The sequence below is a fragment of the Lygodium microphyllum genome, chromosome 6 (assembly GCF_053477565.2).
Source record: "Lygodium microphyllum isolate KBCC chromosome 6, Lygodium_microphyllum_v1.1.10, whole genome shotgun sequence".
Classification (NCBI taxonomy): Eukaryota; Viridiplantae; Streptophyta; class Polypodiopsida; order Schizaeales; family Lygodiaceae; genus Lygodium; species Lygodium microphyllum.
Window position 1 is genome coordinate 146173937 of NC_141140.1, and position 21682 is coordinate 146195618.

Here is a 21682-nt window from a genome sequence, read left to right on the forward strand (position 1 = left end):
CTATATATAGGCGAAAAAGAGAAAAAACCCTAAATTTGGTCAAACCCCTAAAAAGTAGCCAAACGTGCACAAAAAGAAATATACTAATGTGCCATTCATCATAAGTGTCTAAACACATAAAATAACAAACAAATACAATATCAGAGTTTCTAATTTCCTCGTCGCACTCAAATTGGGGCTCACAAGCACGAGATGACCACACAAGTCACACATGACTACTAACAAGATCTTGGCCACTTGCACTACTATTTTAGCATGTGTCACGAGGACGTGAAATTTTAAATTCTTGCCGATCAAATGTGCGATGTTGTTTAGCACATTTGATATACATGGCAATTATTTCATGGTACAAACCAAGGTCCCCATAGATACACTAGGTATCAAAGAAAAAAGTTGTGATAAGTTATGCCAACTGGATTTTGGTGGCCAATAAGTGTCAAAAATGACACTAAGGACTAGCATTAATAATTAATTAATCCCATTCTAAGGTCGGAAACTACTCCAGAATGCAAATGGCCTAGATAATTAAATTATGGATGGGCACATTTAATTTTGGACAAGGTCAAAAGGACTGAAATTAATTTTCAGGATTATTTTATTCCAAAAAGTAATTGAATTGCTAGATAATGCTAAAAAAATGGGTTTAGAAGGTTGTCACTTGACAAAAAATGCCCATATAAACTGAGAAAACGTTTTTGGGAACTGGATCTCAGTCATTCAGTTAGTTTACAGCTTGGGGAAGAGAGAGAGACTAACCCATTTTCAGATCAGAGAACAACAATTTGCTGCAAAACGCAATCTTCTGGGGATCTCACCAAGTAAGGAGTTTAGCATCCACCTTAGGATCCACGCCAACAAGATAAGGCATCGTACACTAAAATTAGCACTTGAAATTCGTGGCATTGATAAGGATTTTAGATATCAGACCATCCACTGTGAATTGGGGCTACAATTGGTCCATTGCTGGTTCCATTTGTGCAAGTCTTGGCTCAAAATCAAGGGGCAATTGGCCCAAATTGCTTGCTAATTGCTTTTACAACAAGAGGTTTTTGGATCAACAAAGGAGATTGTGGAATCTCAACTTATACTCAATCCATTAGCAATTAAAGTTAAAGAAATACCTAAAGGGGCACTACTTTCGGAGCCAAACGGATGTCTACCGTCCAAGATTGATGAGATAATGTGTGCATTTTAGTTTATGCTCATTTATTAATTATTGTAATTAAGTGCTTGATCCGGTTTTACCACCCCCTCCAAGAAGGAAGACTGGTTTCAGCATATAATTTCTACAATTGAAGGGGGTATTATTTTGCGGCAGTTGAAGTATATTGGGCAGCTCCTTAAGCATTTTTAGATGTATAATGTCCTCTTGTTGGGCTGCACTCTATAAGGTGGCTTGTTAGGAGGACTGCTACTAGGGATCAAATCTATGCTATGGTCCTCAAGGCCTTTCAAGTGGTAGCTGCCCCGAAAATGATTGAGATAAGCAATCAGTATACATTTTCAGAAATGATATGCAATCTTTATCCAAGTGAGCCACATTCCAAACATTTTCATTATCACTTTTATTTTAGTAAAAACCAAGCTAAAACATGATTATTCATTACTTTGGAAATAGCAAAGCAAATACAAAAGGGATAAATTCTCCTTTCAGTTTTATATCTAAAGCACGAACCTTACCTTTATGAGAGGGTCACAATTTTATCATGAGTATCAATAATTGCATGCACATGATGGCACCAAGGCATCCCAAGCAAAACATCACATCCTTCCAAAGATGCAATAAAAAACTCTTATCTATTCACATAACTTTGGATGTGCAGACGAAGTTTTCCAATGATAGGAGTGACTGGCTTTACATGCCCCTTGCATGCCATACTAATCTCACCCATGGGCCCTATCTAATCCTCTCTAATACCTAAGCAAGCAGCCATATCAATAGAGATAGGATTTGATCATACTCCTAGATCGTGGAAAATAAGCGTATACTGATCTCTAATTTTGCCCCATGCTCTACAAAGCTCAATGTTATCATCATTGGGCTGATCTACCACTACATCAAACACTAAACCAACTGAGATTTTGTCTTTCTTTCCCTTACTCACCCCATGGGCCCTATCTCATCCTCTCTAATGCCTAAACAAGTGGCCATATCAATAGAGATAGAGTTTGATCATGCTCCTAGATCAAGAAAAATAAGTATATACTAATCTCAAATTTCCCCCATGCTCTACAGAGCTCAATGCTATCATCATTGGGCTGATCTACCACTACATCTAACACTAACCCAACTGAGATTTTACCTTTCTTTCCCTTACCATCATCCTTACTAACTTGCTATTTACTAGGACAGCTCCTTGCCATATGCCCCTCCTGCTCACAAATAAAGCATTTATTTGCAGCCATGAGTTCCTTACCACGTGCATCATTTTTCCTAGACCTATTTGCCTTCTACTCCTCTTTCCAGCCCTATTTTCACATCTGCCCTGATTTTCAACTTTATTTTCAGATCTGCCCTTTTTTTTCAGCCCTTATCTCTTTGACATTTGAGATGACATCACTGTCTTGGAATCCTGCATCATTTCCATGCAGCAATACATAAATTGTAGTAGCAATTTCTTTTAGTTGTGACATGCCAAAAACAATGGACTTAATGAAAAATTCACGAATTCCCTATGGCAAACCACATACATACTTCTCCACTTGCTCATGAAGGGGAACTAACAGATAAGAAGTAACAGCAACAAAGCATCCCAAAACTTCTTATTGTATTGGTCCAAGTTCTTGCAATCTTTTGCATCTAATTGGTTCCATGCCATTACCATGTCCACTTCAAATGTGCTTGTCAACCGGTTTGAAGCAAACATTTACTTGAACTTAACCCAAGTGGTAGGTGCCCTTCCCCTTAATAAGAAGTGTAAACCACCACTATAATGCATTTCCCTTCAGAAATGTGATTGCCTTACGAATTTTAGACGCCTCTATGAAGTTGTCTCCCAAATAAGCTGCATCAAATTGCTATATGAAAGTGAGTTTTCAGCCTATCTTCTACACCACTAAAAGGGTCAAACTTCACACTTTTGCCACCCTCATCATAGTCCTTTGCCGAACCTATCGAAGTCAAATTGTCATAAATAGGCTGCTGCAAAAAGGATACACTTCTTGCATTTCCATGATAACCAGCACTATCAGATGCATTTGCATGACCAACAGTAAATCATTATGCACCAACAGCCCAAGGGGGTGCTGATTCATTTCCATATGGCCCACTTTGTGCCCCAAGCATCATATCTATGGTCATGAGGACATGTATTTTTGAAACCTCACCTAATATGTGGATTAATTTTTAAACACATGGTTAAGTAAATGTTGCATATGTGAGATGTAACTAGGGTTAGAGTAAATTTATGAGCCCGGTATCCAAGAAAAACACAAGATGTCAAAGGCAAAGGTTACTATAAGTTATGTTGCAGAGGTACTTCATGGTATCTCGTGCCAATTGTTGGCCTAGGTCATTCATTTGGCCATAAGTGTCAATTGGTGACACTAGAGAAGTGGCGTTTAATGGTACCTAAAGCCAATCTGATGGTCAAAGATGGTGCACAGACACTAAAAAATAAAAATTCCCTAGTTTTTGGCCAACTGGATTATTTTTTTGGGCAACAAAATAATTACTAGATTAATTTTTAGTATTAGTAATATTGAAAATTAAAATTTAATTATTGATAATGTTGGAAAAACCATTTGGAAAGACTACCACTTGTCAAAAATGCCCATGCAGGACTCGAAAACGTCTTTACAAGCTAGAGAGATGTTGGGATAAAGACCCATTTGACCTTCGTGTATAGTACACGCACATTATTTAGCTGTACATGTGAATGCACCCTTACGTGCCCCAAGTATAAATACATGTTATTCTTTGTGTACCAACACACATTGTTGGTATACTCAAATCTAATCGTACTTTCACTCTCCCTCTTTGACTCAAGCCGTCACTCTCACGCTCACTCCTCCACGAACTACTGTACATCCCCAGCTAAGATCCAACAATTGGTATCAGAGCTTAAAGTTTCACGCACTTTCTGAGACCACCAACACGAGACGAGTAGTGGGTAACATTTAGGTAACAGTCAAGTCGTAGTTGACGAGCTCACTACAAGGGTCACAGATAGGTGACACTGCAATGTGTGGCGTGCAAGTGACGTGTCAAGCAACAAGCGATAGGAGGGCAGCACTCGGGTGACAAGGTAGTAGTCGACTGAACAGACGACGCACGCAGCGGGAACCATCACGGCCGCTAGTCGGCGAGTGATATTGGGGATTTTGCCATATTTGTCAAAATTTCACTCTTTTGAGTAAAATTTCTTAACATTGAATCCCAAAAAATTGGGGCTTTTCATATATTGGTAAAATTTTCCTCAACTAGGTCTGATTGGCTAACATTTATGTACTTTTGGACCTGAAATTTTGGGGCTTGTGCAAAATTTGGTAAATTTCTGCATTTTTGCTTGTGTGGTGGCTTGTTCATGCACAAACAACAGAGATTTATTACTGTTTGAGGAAGAACAGCAGTGTGTTTGCTGCTTCAGCTTGTGTTTCTGCAATTCAGGGGCGTTTACTCTTATGTTTGTGATAAAATGGCTACAACTTCTTCCAATTCAGACATCAAGAGTTTGATGCAAAACAAACAGTTTGATGCTCATGGCTTTGACCTTTTGGAAAGACCGTATCCAGGGCATATTGTTCCTAAAGGATTGTGAGGATGCTTTGCAGGAATATAAACCCGCACAAATGTCTGATGCAGATTGAACCAGAGTAAACAAAAAAGGTTATGGCTTACATTAAGATGGGTGTCACTGATGACATCTTGACAGACATTAAGGGTTTAGATAGAAGTTATACAATATGAGAGAAGCTGAAAACTACCTATGAGATCACCACACCTGTTAAACATCTGCATTTAATGCGCAAGTTGGTGAATATACGATTGGATGAGTCAAAGCCTACAGTTGAGCACTTGAGTGCATTTACATGCATTTTAAATCAGCTCAAGGATGCAAATTTGGATTTTGATGAGATAAGTTGAGGGCAATCTTTTTTATCATGACGCTGTCTGGCTCTTGGGAGACCTTGGTGGTTTCTCTCAACAATAATCCCAATCTCTCATATGATGGGGTGAGGGGTTCAATCTTGAATGTAAGAGGCAGGGCTGAAAAGAAAAGTGCAAATGTAGAACAAAGAAACAAGAGCAAGAGCAAAGGAAAGAAAAACAGTGACATTACTTGCTATCACTATGGTCGAAAGGGCCAGAAGAAACCAGATTGCAGGTATTACAAGAAGGAACAAGAGAGAAAGAAGAATGCAGGAGATAAAAAGGAGGAGGATAAGAACAGATCCATCTAAGATAGCCAAAGGCAAGGGAAAGGCCAATGTGACCTCCAATGTGGTCATAGAGGAGCTTTTGAATACAGAGGCTGATGTATTATGTGCAGTTGATTATGACGCCCTTGTATGTCACATGTAGGATGTGCAGATTACCAAGGCTGATGTGATTGATGAATTTTTGTCAGTTGATGATGGTCTCACTCAGACTTGGATTATAAACTGTGGTGCCTCTTTCCATGTAACTCCTTGCTTGGAGTGTTTTGCTATGTTCAATACAAGTAGTTATGGAAAGGTATATCTTGGAAATAACTATGCTTGCAGCATTGATGGGATTGGCAATGTACACTTGTCTTTAGACAATGGGCAAGAGCTTGTATTGAAAGATGTCAAATATGTGCCTAGCATTAAAAAGAGTTTACTATCTATTGGTCAGCTTGACTTGCATGGCTACACTCCACTGTTTGGTGGTGGTTTGTGGAAAGTGAAAAAGGGTTCCATGCTGATTGCAAAAGCTGTTTGCAAAGGCATCTTCATGGGGTATGGTGATGAGGGTGAATTTGGCTACAAAGTGTGGTTACCTTAGTCCAAGAAAATTATTCGCAGCCGTAATGTTGTGTTTCATGAGGCAAAATTGTTGAAAGGTACTTTAGCCTCTAATGAAGATATGTCAAATGTCAAATTTCAAAATTTGCAACCACCTATTACTTCAGAAAATGAGCCTCATGGTGCTCTACCACATGCTGAAACTGATGATCAGTCGGTTATTTTTTAGCCAGATAATGATGGACAGCAAATAAGAGCACAAGGAGGTCATGGACAGCAAGATAGACTTGCTGATTATGAAAATGCAAGTGCTAATAATGAAAATGAAGGTGCTATACAGCATGAACAATATGCTGAAAATGGTTTACAGTACCAATAAATGCTAGAAATAATATACCTCCAGATGTAGACCCAGTTCCTAAAAATGTTAATCATTGGATACGCAAGTCTATACGCGTAAGAAGGCAACCACATAGGTTTGACGACTCCTTCATTTTGTGATGCTTACAAATGAGGGTGAACCTCTTACATACAAAGACGCCACGTTATGCGAATTAATAAGTGGGAGCTAGCTATGCAAGAAGAGATTAAATCTCTATATGCAAATGATACTTGGGATCTTGTGTCGTTGCCCAAAGGAAGGAAGCCTCTTCCAAACAAATGGGTTTACAAAGTAACGACTATTGATGGGAAACCCAAGTACAAGGCAAGATTGGTTGCTAAAGGGTATGCACAGAAGGAAGGGCCAACTTCCAAGAAGTCTTCTCACCTGTTGTGAAGATGACCACTCTACGTGGGCTTTTTGCTCTCATTACTGTATTGGACTTACAGCTGTACCAAATGGATATAAAAACAACTTTCTTGCATGGTGACATTGATGAGGAAATTTACATGAAACAACCCGAGGGCTAGTGACATTGTTGTACTAAAACACAGCTTGTATGGGCTGAAGCAAGCACCACGGCAGTAGTACAAAAAGTTTGACACCTTTATGCTATCTCATGGGTTTACACACAGCCATGCAAATCATTAATTATACATGAAGAAGGATACGGATGGCAACCCCATCATACTTATTTTGTACGTGGATGATATGTTGCTAGTTGGGAAAGAAAGACTAGCTTGGATGCTCTCAAAAATCAGCTGAAATTAGCCTTCTTCATGAAAGATTTGGAAAATGCAGAGCAAATTTTGGGCATGAGGATTTGCAAAGATAGAATGCAGAAATTGTTGTTTTTATCTTAAGAAAAGTACATTGAAAATGTACTGGACACATTTAACATGGTTGAAGCTAAGCCTTTTGGGGTACCCTTACCTCCTTATCTTAAGCTTAGTAAAGCCAACAACCCAAAAGATGACATGGAAGCAAATGCTATGAAGAGAGTCCCTTATGCATCAACTTGTAGCTCTCTTATGTATGCTATTGTTGCTACTCATCCAAACATTGCTCGTGCAATGGGAGTTGTTAGCAAGTTTATGTCAAATCCTAGCAAAAGACATTGGGAGGCTGTCAAGTGTATTCTTCGATACCTAAAGGGTACACAAAGAAAGTGTATTTGCTATGGGCAAGGTGCACTTAGTTTACAAGGTTATTGTGATGCAGACATGGCAGGTGACTTGGACACTCCTAAGTCCACCAATGGGTATGTCTTTACAATTGCTGGTGGGGCTGTTTCTTGGTGTTCCAAGTTGCAGAACATCGTCGCACTGAGTACTACTAAATCTGAATACATATCAGCTACTAAAGCTTCTGAGGAAGCTATATGGTTGAGCAAACTTACAAAGGATCTCGACATATCTATGGGTACTGCAGTTTTAGGAAGTGATAGCCAGAGTGCTGTGTATCTGGCTAAGAATGCCATGTATCATTCACGCACAAAGCATATAGATGTGCAATATCACTTCATCAAACAGATTCTGGAAGATGGCCTAATCACATTGACCAATATCAAAATACAGGACAACCCTGTAGATATTCTCACTAAAAGTCTAAGCAAAGCTCTGCATGAGCATTACATACGATTAGTGGGAGTTGGTTAGAGGTTCACTTTGGACCTTTAAGTGGGAGGTTGTTGGGATAAAGGCCCATTTGACCTCCGTGTATAGTACACACACATTATTTAGTTGTACATGTGAATACACCCTTACGTGCCCTAAGTATAAATACATTTTATTCTTTGTGTACCAACACACATTGTCGGTACACTCAAATCTAATCGTACTTTCACTCTCCCTCTCTGACTCAAGCCGTCACTCTCACGCTCACTCCTCCACGAACTCCTGCATATCCCCAGCTGAGATCCAACAAAGAGAGGTATTTTTAGTGTATTCTATCTACAAGAGACAGAAAGGAGATGTTGCCAATCTGATTTGCAGCCATTGGAGGACATTTTGAGGTAGCTAGGGAAAAGAGAAAACCAATCAACAGCAAGTGACAGCATCTATAGGTTGTTGAGACAAGGCAGAAATAGTAAATGATTGATTTTCTTCAGTTCTTTGCATCTATAAGCTATTGAGACAAGGCAGTAACAGTGAATGACTGATTTTCTTTAGTTCTTCATAAAGAAAGTTTGTATTTCTCTCTCCTCAAAATTCTCTCTTATCTCTAAATCTTTCTACAGCCTTGCTCCGAAGATTACAAAATTGAGATCACCAAAGGCTAAGAAATTTCAAATTTCTTTGTTGTAAACCCTAATCTGCAACAGAAATTAGGGTTTAGCAAGAGCCTCGAGAAGTGTGCCAAAAATTGGAAGCTTCAAGACTTGGATTCAACAAGGTTGAAGCTGTATTTAGTCAAATTCAAGTGGAGGGACCATCAAATCAATGAATTTGGGACATTCTGCCAATTGACTGCCCAAATCAAGGGGCAAATCAAATTGAAGACTTGCTAGTCATTTTGAACAACAAGGGAAGTTGGAATACTGAAAGGAATTGAAATAATCCCATTGTACATCAACTTCTTCTTCAATTAAGTCAAAGAAATACCGAAAGGGATGCCACTTTCAGGGCCAACGGGTATCCATTGTCCAATATTGTAAGTTAATTTGCGTTTCTCAATTTTGAAATAAATGTTATTGTTGTAACAAAGTTGTAATCAGGGAATTACCACCTATCCACAGAAGGAAGATAGGTTTAATCTATGTTGCTATACATGGGATTGTGCATTCCATCTGGCATACCCAAATACATTGTGTGTTAAGAACCATACATTGGCTATTGCATACCATAGGGATCCATGCCATACATTCCCATATGCGATCCTTCACCAACCATTGCATGACAAATGATGCCATTACCAATGTATCCTTGTTGTCCCATGCTTGCATTTGCATAAATATCATGTTGTCCATATTCCCATGGATTGGCATTACCAAGTTGGCCATGCATTTGCACTTGTTCCATGAGTACCAATTGTTTGTGCTCTACATATATATTGTATGACCAATGTAATGTAGAAAACATAAATTGATATTATTCATTATTCTATACAATGCAAATGAACATTCAACATAGCATTAATACTTGCATGCATCATGGTTCACTATCCATGCCCAATATTAACTTTGGCTCCATCAACTTTGGCTATACAAGGAGCCATCAATATAAGCAATCATCATGGATAACAACTCAAAACAAAACTTCAGCAATCAATGCCAATATCCATGTCAATGTGTTAAGTAAATACATGATAAACGATGATTGTAAAAGTCCCAAGGCATTAAGGATATGGCATTTGTGAAAGTTTAAAATATATATTTATGTAATGCCTAGGTATGAAACAAGTTTCCTAACCTTATGAAACAGGTTTCTTCGCAACGATGTCCCCATATAGGTGCATTTGGCTCCAATTCCAATACATAGTTACAAAGCCCCAAAGTGGGAAAGGGAAAAATGGACATCTAATAGCCGGAGCCAAACCTTTTCTTTTTCTTCTTTTTTTTTGGTGGGCCTTGGTGTTTGGTTTTTTTTTTTTGGGAAGGGGGGGAGAAGATTAGTCGACACGTCTCAATAGCTGCTTTCAGACCAATAATGACCTCAAACATTGGTGATCAAGGGGTATCTATAACCACTCAAATACCTTGAGAGATCATTGTAGACAAGGCAATTTTATAGAGTACGACACCCACAATCCACTGGACCAAGGCCTTGGTCAATATAGCATCAGAATATCCAATTGGTTTTGGTGGAGCCATTGCTTTTACTTTAAACCGAGATATTGTTAGTCATATTTCTTTTCCAATTTACATTTTTAATTTTGGCTCCAAGACATTTAATTTTCCTGAGTTTTTGAATGCATGACAAACTTTATTTGAACAATACAATAAACCTTTATTAAATGACCCTTCGGTTTGGTTTAATCACCAAGCTGATCATGTCAAAAATGGTTTAAGCGTTGTGTTAAGCAAGAAAGAAGAATAAAAAGTTTGGCAGTTTGTCTAGCTGACCTTCTTTCCCAAATGCAAAGGAACAAGCAAATAATTCTCAAACCTCTCAATTGAGATCTCTTTAACAAAGTTCTCAAGATGTGAATACAAAAGACCAGGGAGTATATACAGCAAAAGCATAGGGGTGTGGACTTTGATTGGGCATACTTCAACAAGAGATATATATAGAAGAAGAGTGTGCACATGTGGACTTCAATAGGGTGCACAAATACATGGCATCCATCAAGTTAAACCAAAATGTTAGAAGGACCTATTCACCAAAACTTCACATCACCTCTCAGACATACCTTAAAACCCAATGTTGGACAATTTAGATGGTAAAAGTTAGCCTTGTAGTTTGTGACTCTTGCAGTAGTTAGCCACTCGTTTCAGCTTTTTCCCTTGTTTCTTCCCATTTCGTGGATACATTGTAATCACTTTAGTTGGCCCGACAAGCCTTGATTTTTGATGTATATTAACATCCCACCTCCCTTTTCTCTCTCCCTGACTCCCACTTCTTTCTCTCTCCTTACCCTTGAAAAACAAAATGATGGATAGTGCCATGGAGTTTTCTGGTACTATTAATCATAGAGGTTGTACTAATGAGCTGTTATAAACAGCATGCTTTCATCAAACAATCACATCCTTAATGCCCTTGCTTCCTTGTGAAAGCACATTCTTGGAATACACTTATTCCTTGAAAACTAAAACAAGGAAGGAAGTACTAACAGAGGGATAGCCAAGGGTGCAGTTGATAGCAAACAGGGTGATATTGAAGAGCTCTCGAGTGAGATGTTTATCCAAAGGAGATGGCTGGTGCATCAATAAAATCTCTAGGTGATTGCACCTCGTCAGAGCTCTTTTCTATGGGTAGGAAAGAAGTGCCTACATAGTCATTACAACAACCCTTGTGGTTGCAAACTGTAACTATTCTAGTATAACTTTGTGCTTGACCATGTTGTTTTTCGATCTAATGCATATGGGTTTTTCGTCTCCTTCCATTACCTTCTGTTTTGAAAATAAATCATGATTTTGTTTTTGCCTTCTGCACAATATGCTGACAACCCTTCTCAATAAAAAGAATTTTGTAGTCTTAAAACCCACTTTTCAACTATCACAATTATAGGCCTTACTAACAATCAAAATTCTCAAAAGTAAAGAAGACGGAAAATCTTCAAGGAGGTCCACAATGAAATTGACAAAGCAAGCCTAACACTTTCTGATCATTATGGCATTAAAAAGCAAATTAAACCACACAAAGGGAGACAATATGCGTACCAACTAGAGGTGCAGAAGAACTTCAGTATCCAACAGGTCCCCTGAAAATTAACACTGGGCATCTCATTTCATACTCAATATTTTCCCTTGAATATGAGTTTGGAGCTGTTCTACCAAGTATTCTTTCAACTCCTTTGGAATTTGCCGTCTCAGAATGTCATGGACACTGGAAAACAGCTCATGACTGCACTCAAGTGAAAATACGACCAAGTCAGCTTTGCAGTGATGCGAGTTGCTAAGATGAAAAGCATATGATATTTCATGGTTATTTATTGCCCTATGTAGTAATTTACAGTACACAACCAGCAGACACTTTGATATGTGTATGAGGGCCTAGCAGTTCTGAGTTTGCATTAAAGATAGCGTGATTAACAAAAGCCACATTGCCCATGCACCTGGCAATCTCAAACAAAATGTCGATCAGTTCTAATTGCACCTTGAAGAATAGTAAGCAATGAAAACTACAAAGTACGACTAGAGTACTTTCCGCCAACTATCCTGGAAGATGGCCATTTCAAAGTACAGAGACTAAAGAGCAAGTATACACAATAGGCTACAGTGAGCAGGTAAGCTAAGCAAGTAAATATTATGCATAGTGTTGGTGAATTCTATGGTGCTCATTAGAAATGTGAAACCCTGCCTGGATCAAAACAATTTACACCCAGATATCAATTGCAAGTCCATGAGCTTCATAGCACAAACAGTTCAGCACTTGAACTGAAGCAAAAGACTCGATCTGGCTCAAGCTATGAAACCACAAGGTTAACGTAAAATACCTGATCTTTATCCAGAACAGGAAGTGGTGCATTCATATATAGAAGGACTTTTGTACATATGCATGGAATTCGTGACCAAGTTTTATGCACACCCAGCATCAAGCCGAGGGCCAGATGGACTATCATGTAGGTGGAGAACCAACAATTCTCTTTTACATTTACAAACATCCCATATCGCCAAAAAGGCCCTTGCTTTTCTCTTTAATTGTGAAGTGACAAGTCCTAAAAGTTTGCAGTCACATAGAAGGTCCTTCTTCAAATGCAACTTGGGGAAACAACACTTTCCAAGGTTTAATCAGTGAAAAAATGGAGGAAATACCCAATGAGGGTTGACTATGAGGAGAGCCAGCTTTATGATTTTACATTGAAGAAGCATACACCACAGATCACCAAAAAGGTTTTTGAATTTTCTTTCAACTGCCAAGGTCATCATAGCTTTAAAGCATCCGTGACAAATAGATTTTGCTGTATAGATTGGTTTCCAACAAAACGCAACTTGGGGTCCTATGGCTTCAACATGGATTCATTGATCATATGATGAAACTACACTCCCTCGCCGATTATCATGTAATGGATTTAGAACAAGCATGTGCAGCCATACCATTGATTGATGTTACAACTCCAATTGTCTCATGCTACCACCTCCAACAATATAATGGATGCAACTCAGTCCGCATTAGTTGTTGTCATGAGGTTATGAGTTTAATGCTATTTGGCAAATTAAGTCGTGCACATATAAGATTAAGTTGAATGTGAGTCGCAATGACAAGCAAACCCTAGCTTGGGCAATGGGGTACATTGGCAAAAAAATTCTGGACAAGTGCCAATAGGTGCTTGGTGACAAATCTTGGTCGAAGACATTGAATATGCCTTGGGGAATGACTTTAGTGTCATGGGGATTAGAGAATCAAATCCTTTAATGTCTTGGACTAAGGTCTGTGAAAGTTTTAGCACTTTCAAGTTCATAGAGGTTAGAAATTTAAATTTGAAGCTAGGCAGTGGCCAAAACTTGGAGAGGCCAAGTATGTTTCATGGTTAATGAATTATTGATGGCTGGAGTTCAATCTAGAGGCTGAGTTTTGCAGGGGCAGGTTTAGCACATGCATGCAACCATGTCAGTGCCATGCAAAGCTAGGCGAGGCCATTGTGGACAATTCTCAGGCTGGAGAGATCAGTTTGGAGGTAATTAAACAGCAATATTTTTCATTGTTATTGAATTGCTAATGGCTGGAAATGCAATCTAGAGGCTGAGTTTTGCATCTGCAGGTTTGCCACTGGGGATGCAACCATGTACAAAGCCATGCAGGGCTGGGGAAGGCCATTCTCGGCAGTTTTGGGGCTAGAGATATTAGTGTGGGGATAATTGACAACAGTTGATGCACAATCTGGAGAATTAGACATAAGACAGCAGGAAAAACCTAATTTCAAGCAGGTGACCTGATTTTGGGGCCTCATTTGGAGGAGTTGAATGCTGTGGACCTCAATTACGGACATTAAGTGTTGCTGTTGGGACTTTACTGATCCCAAGTCTGTAACCAGCAAGGATGAGGGTTTGCATGTATGCCTTGGGATGTGTGCACGCATGCCTGAGTGTTTTCCGAAGGTTGCTGCTGTAAATTTAGTCAAAGGAAAACAATTGTGTAAAATCTGGTGGTCTGCAATAGGGCTAATTTGCAGGCAGCTGAAGAAGATTCAATTTGTCTCCTCATAATGTGCAATCAAGGGGCAAATTGAAAATTAGGGCTCCTGGATACAGAGAAAGGCAGGTTGTTCAAAAATTTTGAGAGAATGAGCCTCAATTTGCTGAAATTGAAGGGGAATTCCATCAACAGAACTTGGAGGATTTTGTGTTCTCAGTCTAGTCTCCTAGGGAACTTGCAGGAATTTCAAGTCCTCAGTCTAGTCTCCTAGGGAAGATTTCAGTTAAAGGAACTTGCAGGGATTTCAAGTTCTTGGCTGGTCTCAATTTCAAAGTTTCAACCTATCCTAGTCATAATCAATTTCCGGAATTAATGAGGGAAACCAAGGTTTTGGGAGCAATCACTGTTGGCTTGTCTCTTTTCTTGAGGGCAATCTAGCCAAAAGTGGTAAAGTGCTGAACTTTCAATTTATCATTTATTTTATGCATTTATTGCTTGCAACAATCAATTGTAAATCAAGGTCCCACCACCCTCCTAAATCAAGGTAGGCTGATTTCAATTTTTTTGTGGATGGTACCAAAACATAAAACATTACAAGTACAAGACAAATAGTATGATAAATAAATTCATTCGCAGCATGTGAAACACCCACCGTTAGTGCTAATGTAGAATCTCCTTTCATGCCATGCTAGGCTAAATCATGATCGAATTTTTCTCTCTTAAATGAATGAAATAGCTTTCTTAAAGCTTTTGTCTCAAAGTCTCCCTCATCTTCCAAAATATTGCCACCAATGGCACAAGTTCACATGAAATCTCCCAAATGAAGGGCAAGTCTAAAATCAAGCCACAATCTCTAATTAGAGGGGCATTCAAATATTGTGTTTCTCAACGAACATATATGGAGCAAAAGACGCATCTTTCAAAAGAAAAGGTAAAATGTATCAAAAATGTAAGTAAAGATATATGTGCATGCAAGTCATCACGCTCACATATCAAATAATGTCACTTATTTCTTTCTTTATTGTTTCTCTCCTCTTCTTTATCAATTTACTTCTATATATCAGCATGCTCTTTATACGATAGCCTTTCAAAGCTCAATTTTAGACGTGTAATGATTTGTGCCACTGGCAAGAAGAACCCAAGATTTGAACTCACATACCCATGATACTCAACCCACACCCAAACCACTGGACTACAATACAATGACAAATATTGGAAATATACTAAAGCTTAAAATAGACAAAATGTTTCCTATGGCTATACATCCATTAAGGGAGCCCATGGTTGTGATGTCTGAAGCCATACATCCATTAAGGGAGCCCATGGCTGTGATGTCTGAAGGCATCCTATTAGTTTTGTCCGAAGTCACTAAGGTATTAATCGGACAAAAAGTGATCAATGCTACGTTAGCTACAAAAGCATTATACATATAAGTCGAGGGCTATACTTAGGCTGTGTTCAGACAAGTAGCGGTAGAGATTTAGCAAAGGGGCGTGCTTTTGACGTGGCATCCCTCAAATATCTAAGACTTCACTCCTCTTTCCGCTGGACCCACCCTCTTTCTACCGACCCCTCCCCCTCGGAAGAGCCTTGGCACTAAGAAAAAACCTCTCTTTACTTGTTTGTAGCACACTGTGCCTCCAACTTCATTGTTCACACAAAGGAGGCGGAAGGTTTGTCATGGTTTGCAGTGCTACCGCCTTCGTCTAAACCTCGCCTTAATGTTGAGGCTTAAAATTATACACTTCAAACATTTAAAGCATTAACTTCAAACGTAAGTGTAAAAACTTTTGAGATGAGAATCTAGATACCAAAATGACAAAAGGGGCAAATAGAGCAATATGGTTGGCTAAATTATGCAAACCGTTTGTACGTGTACCCCACCAACATATAACTTATAGTTGCAAGCCGCATTCATGCTTTGGAAGCAACACCCCTTTCCAATATTTTGATTTGGTAGTAAGGCTCTCACAATTGCTACCCAATTGGATGAACAACCTTTGAAAACGTTTCAACATGGCCTTGTCCAGTAAATACATCGAACGTACTAATTTCAAACCCGAAATGTATCAAATAGATACTAAGCTACCTCAAAGGTCCAATAAGTAAGGCCATATGCGCAAACTTTGATACCAACCGAGGAACACTAGGGGGTGGATATCCTTGGGTGGTTGTTGAGCTAAGAAATCTCCACTCAAGTCTCCATCTCGTCTTGCAGATTGTTGGCACCCCGTCTACTGTTGTCTACACCCCTCTCCAAGCAGATACCTCAATTCATGATGTCTATCAGCAAAGCACCTACATTCAGCCTTCATCCTTGTTGCATTTTCTGCCACAGATCATCCATCACCAACCTGTCTACAGTCAGTCGCCATCAAAACAGGCTGTGTTTTGCCATCAGTCATCTCCATATTGCTGCCACATCATCAACCAGCCATAGCTATTATCCCAAACTATTGTGTTTTCAGCTTACAACTGCCACCCTGCATCCACAGTGTCTTCAAGAGCTGCCTAATGTCCATTTGCTGCTGTATTCTGATCAATCATCAACATCTTCAGCCCTGAATTTTTTGGGACATTGCAGTCTGCATAGCTGTTCTCAATCATTTACAGCAGCTGATCACTATTTCAAGGCTGCATGTTGTGATTCAAGATCCGTTTAGAGTACAACTCACTCACCAGCTCATCTCTGCCCCAATCCTTTCAAAGATATTGGAGTTCGAGGGTCTCTATTCACTTTGCATAGTGTGTTACTGCATTGAGCATCGTATTATTCGTTTTTCTTTCTTTTATCTTCATTATCCCTATATTCCTCTTTAAGTCTGAGTTCTATTGCTATCGCTTTATTCTTTGTCATACATTTGTGTCTCTCTTTCGTGTTGACTATTCATTTACATAGGTAACCCTTGTGAAGGAATCCCTATAGGTGCTTGGGGTGTGGGATAAGCTACAACCACAAGTACACCTCCACCACCTAAATGGATGTCAGCATAGGGACCTAAGGATAAATGTGAGCTTTGTGGTCCCCCTAATGTGGTGAAGTGTGACTAAGGTGAATGCATGGATGAAGATGCAGCAAAAAGATAAAAAGATAGGGTGGGATGGGCAGGACTTCAAAATTAGATGTTTGTAGATTTTGAATGTGAGATGCATGTGTAATTAGTGGAGTGTTTGAATCCAAAGAAACTTCTTTCTAAATTTTCAACCATTTGAGAGGTAATACCTAATGGTTTTCTTTTCTTCCTAAGCCACCTCTATTCATATTAATATACTAATACAGATCAAGGTTATCATGCATACTTGTACCCATGATTTGCACGTCAACTAAAGTAAAAGAAAAACTAGAATATAAAATCTCTTTACCTTTTGATGATTCAAATTGCTTCGGATTGTACACTGGTACATATTCAGACTCGTTGTGCCCTTCCCGAGTTGAGGGTTCCGAAACCCTGACGACTACACGCCCAGATTGAGGAGCACCTCCCTTGAGTGCAAAGAAAGGATTATCTAGATGATATGCCAAAGTGGAAGAAGTATGGTACCGATGTCCAATTCGAGGTAGGCCCTATTCAACCCTATATTTCTTTGCTCTCACTGTGATACCTTCAACATTTCTTCAAGAGTGAGTACAAACATCCTTTTGGTAGGATACCCTGAAAGAGGGGGAGCATTTAAGATTTCACAGGGGATAGTTCCCAACCTCTCAGAGCTTCCATGGAAGTTGGTATGAGCACCAAAGAAGTTGGCTCTTCAGGAGACTGCTTTGGTGATGGTGGAAGAGACTCTTACCTTCTGTATTCATACTTCACTTTGATGTCAAGCTTTCAAATCAAGGCTTAGGTATCTTCAAAGTGTACCTAGCTCTAACACCAATACACAAGGAGTACAATAAAACACAATGATAGAATAGTACAACAAAACACACTATGCAAGAGTAAATATAGAATCTCAAACCTCTGTCTTAGAATGGACCGGGATAGAGATGAACTAGAGTGTTTCTCATACTTTGAACAAATCCCAAATTGCAGCAAATAGCCTCTAGCTAAGTGACCAGCTGCTAGTAAATGGCCGACAACAACTGTACAGCCAGCTCTCTCCCAAAAACGCAGGGCTCACCATGATGCAGACTGAACTAGTGAAGTATGCAGCAGTTCCCAAGTAGGGGATAGCACCTAAATGATGTTTAGACATTGAGTGGCATGTGCAGGCAAGAGATGTGCACGCGAAAAGTCGGATGATGCCAACAACTGTACAAATGGGTTATGCAAAAAACGCAGTGATAGATGATGTCATCTAGCTGCACACAGCTCCAAGAAGGCTGGAAACTGGTTGTGTGCAGCAAACGCAGCTGTCAAAGAACGTTGAACAAGGTGTCTAGTTGAGGGACAGCACCATGTGTTGAGCTAAAAATTCATTATACTGATTAGCTCTTTAAAATAGCCCCAAACCATGTAAATTACCAAAGTATCATTAAACGGGGAGCAATTCTACAAAGTTTCTGTGTCCCACATGCAAACCCCTAATTTGGGAGAATCCTTCTACATCTATAAGTAGACAGGCTGCCCACCATTCAGCCCTATCCTTGTGTGCAGGTTTCTCACTCCTACGTGCAAATTTCAACTATCAACCACCTTCCATTTGCTGTCCAGCCCCTGCCAACTGCAACATCATCGTCTCCAACACCTCGCATATTCTTCTTCCTAGCTATCACCCTACTTCTTGGAGAGCCTACACTACTGTGTTTGCAGCTTTCAGCCATCACCAGCAGTTCCCACATCTCTCCGACACCTAATCAGCTTCCATTTGCAGCACCTACTACCTAGTGACAAGTTGTTCTCCTCCCGGTAACTGCATCAGCCCTGTGTTTTGTACACTACTCTTACAACTCCAACCAGTGGTTTCAGCACTCGAGATCCATCTCTAGTGGACATCACCCTCCGATATCACTCATTGCTTTGCCCTTGAGCATTCTATACACTCTTACATTCATTTACTGCATTGATTCATTCACTTCAAAGTTCCTTCTCTCTCTATTTGTGTTTGTGTTTTTGTGCTTTGAGTTTGAGTTTTACATTTAGGGTTTGCATTTATTGCATTATAGTCTAAGTTATTGTGTTTCAGTCGTGTTCGTACATTCCATATTTCCTCTATGCAAACCCTAGCATATATTCACACCATGAACTAAGATATCCACCAAAAGGGTGTGGACAACAATGGAACAGGACACTAGCTGAATATAAATTTGCAAAACAAGGGTTGAGCAACTAGTTGGGCAGCCTCCTATTTATAGATGTGGATCCTCCCAAAAGTTTGGGTGTTTGCTTATGGGACACGCAAACTTTGGTATAATGAATTTTGGGATTGTTTTAAAAGCTAATGAAGGTCTAACTAGTAATTCACATTGTTTAACTAGTAATTGACATTTTTGACTTAATAGGAGAGAGCATGATGTATCGGGTGAAAAAGAGAGAGTATGTGTGTATGTGTACCATGAGAGAAATAGCCTAAAGCAGCCCCAAAACCAACCTAAATGGTTGTATGATGGTCACCCAAAACAGACAGCCCAACAGCCACTTTTCGGTCAACACAATGGACATCAAATGGGTAATATTAGACAGGATGGGACTGACAGGTCCATCCATCCATCAGACATGAACAACAATAAGAGAGGCTCCCATGCCTTCTCAAAACTTAGCCATCCCAAAAGAAAGATGCTCGATAAAAGTAACCTATCCTTGGACTTGCCTCTTTTAGAAGTATCTGTTCCAAGCTTTGATGGTCTCTTGACTAGGTACAAAATTAATCATAGAACAATGCAAGTCAAGGGACAGTCTTGCAATACATCTCACGGTTCAGCTCAGCTGAACACATATATACAGCATTTAGAGAGTAGCATTGAGTTAGCTAACCAAAACAACACGAAAACATGAATATTCGCAGTTGAAGTTCACATCCGCACATAGTGCCTCAAAGAAACTGCCATGCAAAAGTCATGCCAACTGCCACGTCAATGCCTAAACTAAAAGAGGAAGTCATAGACATGCCCCTGAGGGTACCTGCGTAAGTCTTCTTCTCTTAGAGTAACCACCTTCATGGATTGCGAACCAGACATCTATTTCATTATACACCGACTAGTCAGTCCTCAACCTCCACAGTACTTCACAGATTCAGACTAAATCCAGATTCTTCATTCTACTATACCATGGCAATTGATTATCAGTTCCTGATAGATAGGATGTAAATCAAGCCCAAACATTATAAGCTAATGATTCCTATTGTGCCACTCTTTGAACAGCCAAAGAGCAAACAAATACGAAAGCAACTTTCAAAAGCTCATTTCACAGCTTTTGATTGATACGATTAGCCAAGGTACTTATATCCACACAAGAGCACAGCTTGCTTACTTGTATATCAAGCATCCATCCATTTTTTAGGCAACTTGCACCAGTTTAGTGTTGGCTTCATCTGACTTTGAAAGAATAGCCAGGAAAATAACAACTGTAAGGAAAATTTAGTTTTCGCCTGAATCATCAGAACATTACATAGAAACCCCAAATCTCTCAGTATAGTGACATGATATAAAGAAAAACTTCTTTTAAATGCTCTGTGAATGTGCCTACACATTGAAAGCCTAGAGCTGCTTGATCACTTATCAGCAATTTTGTAGCTGGTCTAAACGATCACAATCCATTTGTAGACCTGCACAGGAGTCACTCAACCTCTTCAACCATTCAAGGCATGTGCCAGTCTTGCAGTCTTATCGGAGAGCTACAAATTGCGGCAGAAATGCAGTTGCAATCTTCTAGTGTTTATAAGTACTTTTTCTCAGATTTGAAAGTACTATGCCTACAGAACTTGAGAAAGTTGTCTCCTTGACTGGCTCAGCGATCACCATTTTTAGTAGAAGATCAGTGAATCTAGCATCAAGGCCCAGAACCCTTTTCCAAAAAGGATTATGGAGCTTTAGACCAGAAAATCAAGGATCCTGTCCTACATAAAACAGGCCTTTGAATCCCATGGGTGTTTCCAGCCCAACTCGGCCAGTTTCTTGGTACCTCCCTATCACGTTGAAAGCCATCCAGCATCCAGCTAGAATTGCCATACCCAGTACATTGCGTCCCTGGTGGAAAATGCCACCACTGCCTCCATGCTGCAGCTCCCCTATAGCTTTTATATATGTACGGACCTGGCTCAAATGAGCTCCACCTGCCACAGTATATGTCAAAAGTTCTGTCTATGGCCTATATATTTGGCAGAGTTAGACAAGCAATAAAATTTACTCACATGCATCCTCCGAGGATGCTGATGTGAACAGTATGTGTATGTAGTCAAGAAAGAAATACACAAGGCGTCCCTTTTACGCACAAAAAATTGGCAAGAATGCATAGACTTACACTTGCCTCAGATTGCTGTATTCCAAATTTTGTGAAAGCCTCTCCCTCTTGACAGCTCGGAAACTCTCACGAACAGAGTCACACCAACCTGAGTGCAGTAGCCAGGCACGACTATCATCTGCCATCCTGGAATATACATAAACAGAAGGAAGCTATAAATCAAAATAATGAAGATAAACATACCATATGAGAATAAGTAGAAGGAAAGTGAAAGCAATACTGCTAGACACTGAAAATCTGTA

The 21682-nt window shown here is 39.6% G+C and overlaps 1 protein-coding gene across 36 annotated transcripts in view; it reads right to left on the reverse strand.

Annotated features, from left to right (window-relative positions):
- UBP25 (ubiquitin-specific protease 25) overlaps positions 1 to 21682 on the reverse strand; it is an 85881-nt gene that overhangs the window by 12863 nt on the left and 51336 nt on the right. For 27 of the 36 annotated variants that reach the window (XM_087680251.1, XM_087680254.1, XM_087680243.1 and 24 more), the window contains exons 7-8: positions 21441 to 21566; positions 11631 to 11814 (exon numbers count right to left, since the gene is read on the reverse strand). In XM_087680251.1, coding sequence (XP_087536377.1) covers positions 11694 to 11814; positions 21441 to 21566 — 247 coding nt within the window. In that variant the 3' untranslated portion in view covers positions 11631 to 11693. Of the gene's footprint in view, positions 1 to 11630; positions 11815 to 14698; positions 14880 to 20450; positions 20545 to 20625; positions 21253 to 21440; positions 21567 to 21682 lie in introns of those variants that run through there. The other 9 variants (XM_087680223.1, XM_087680222.1, XM_087680224.1 and 6 more) reach the window with 9 other exon arrangements.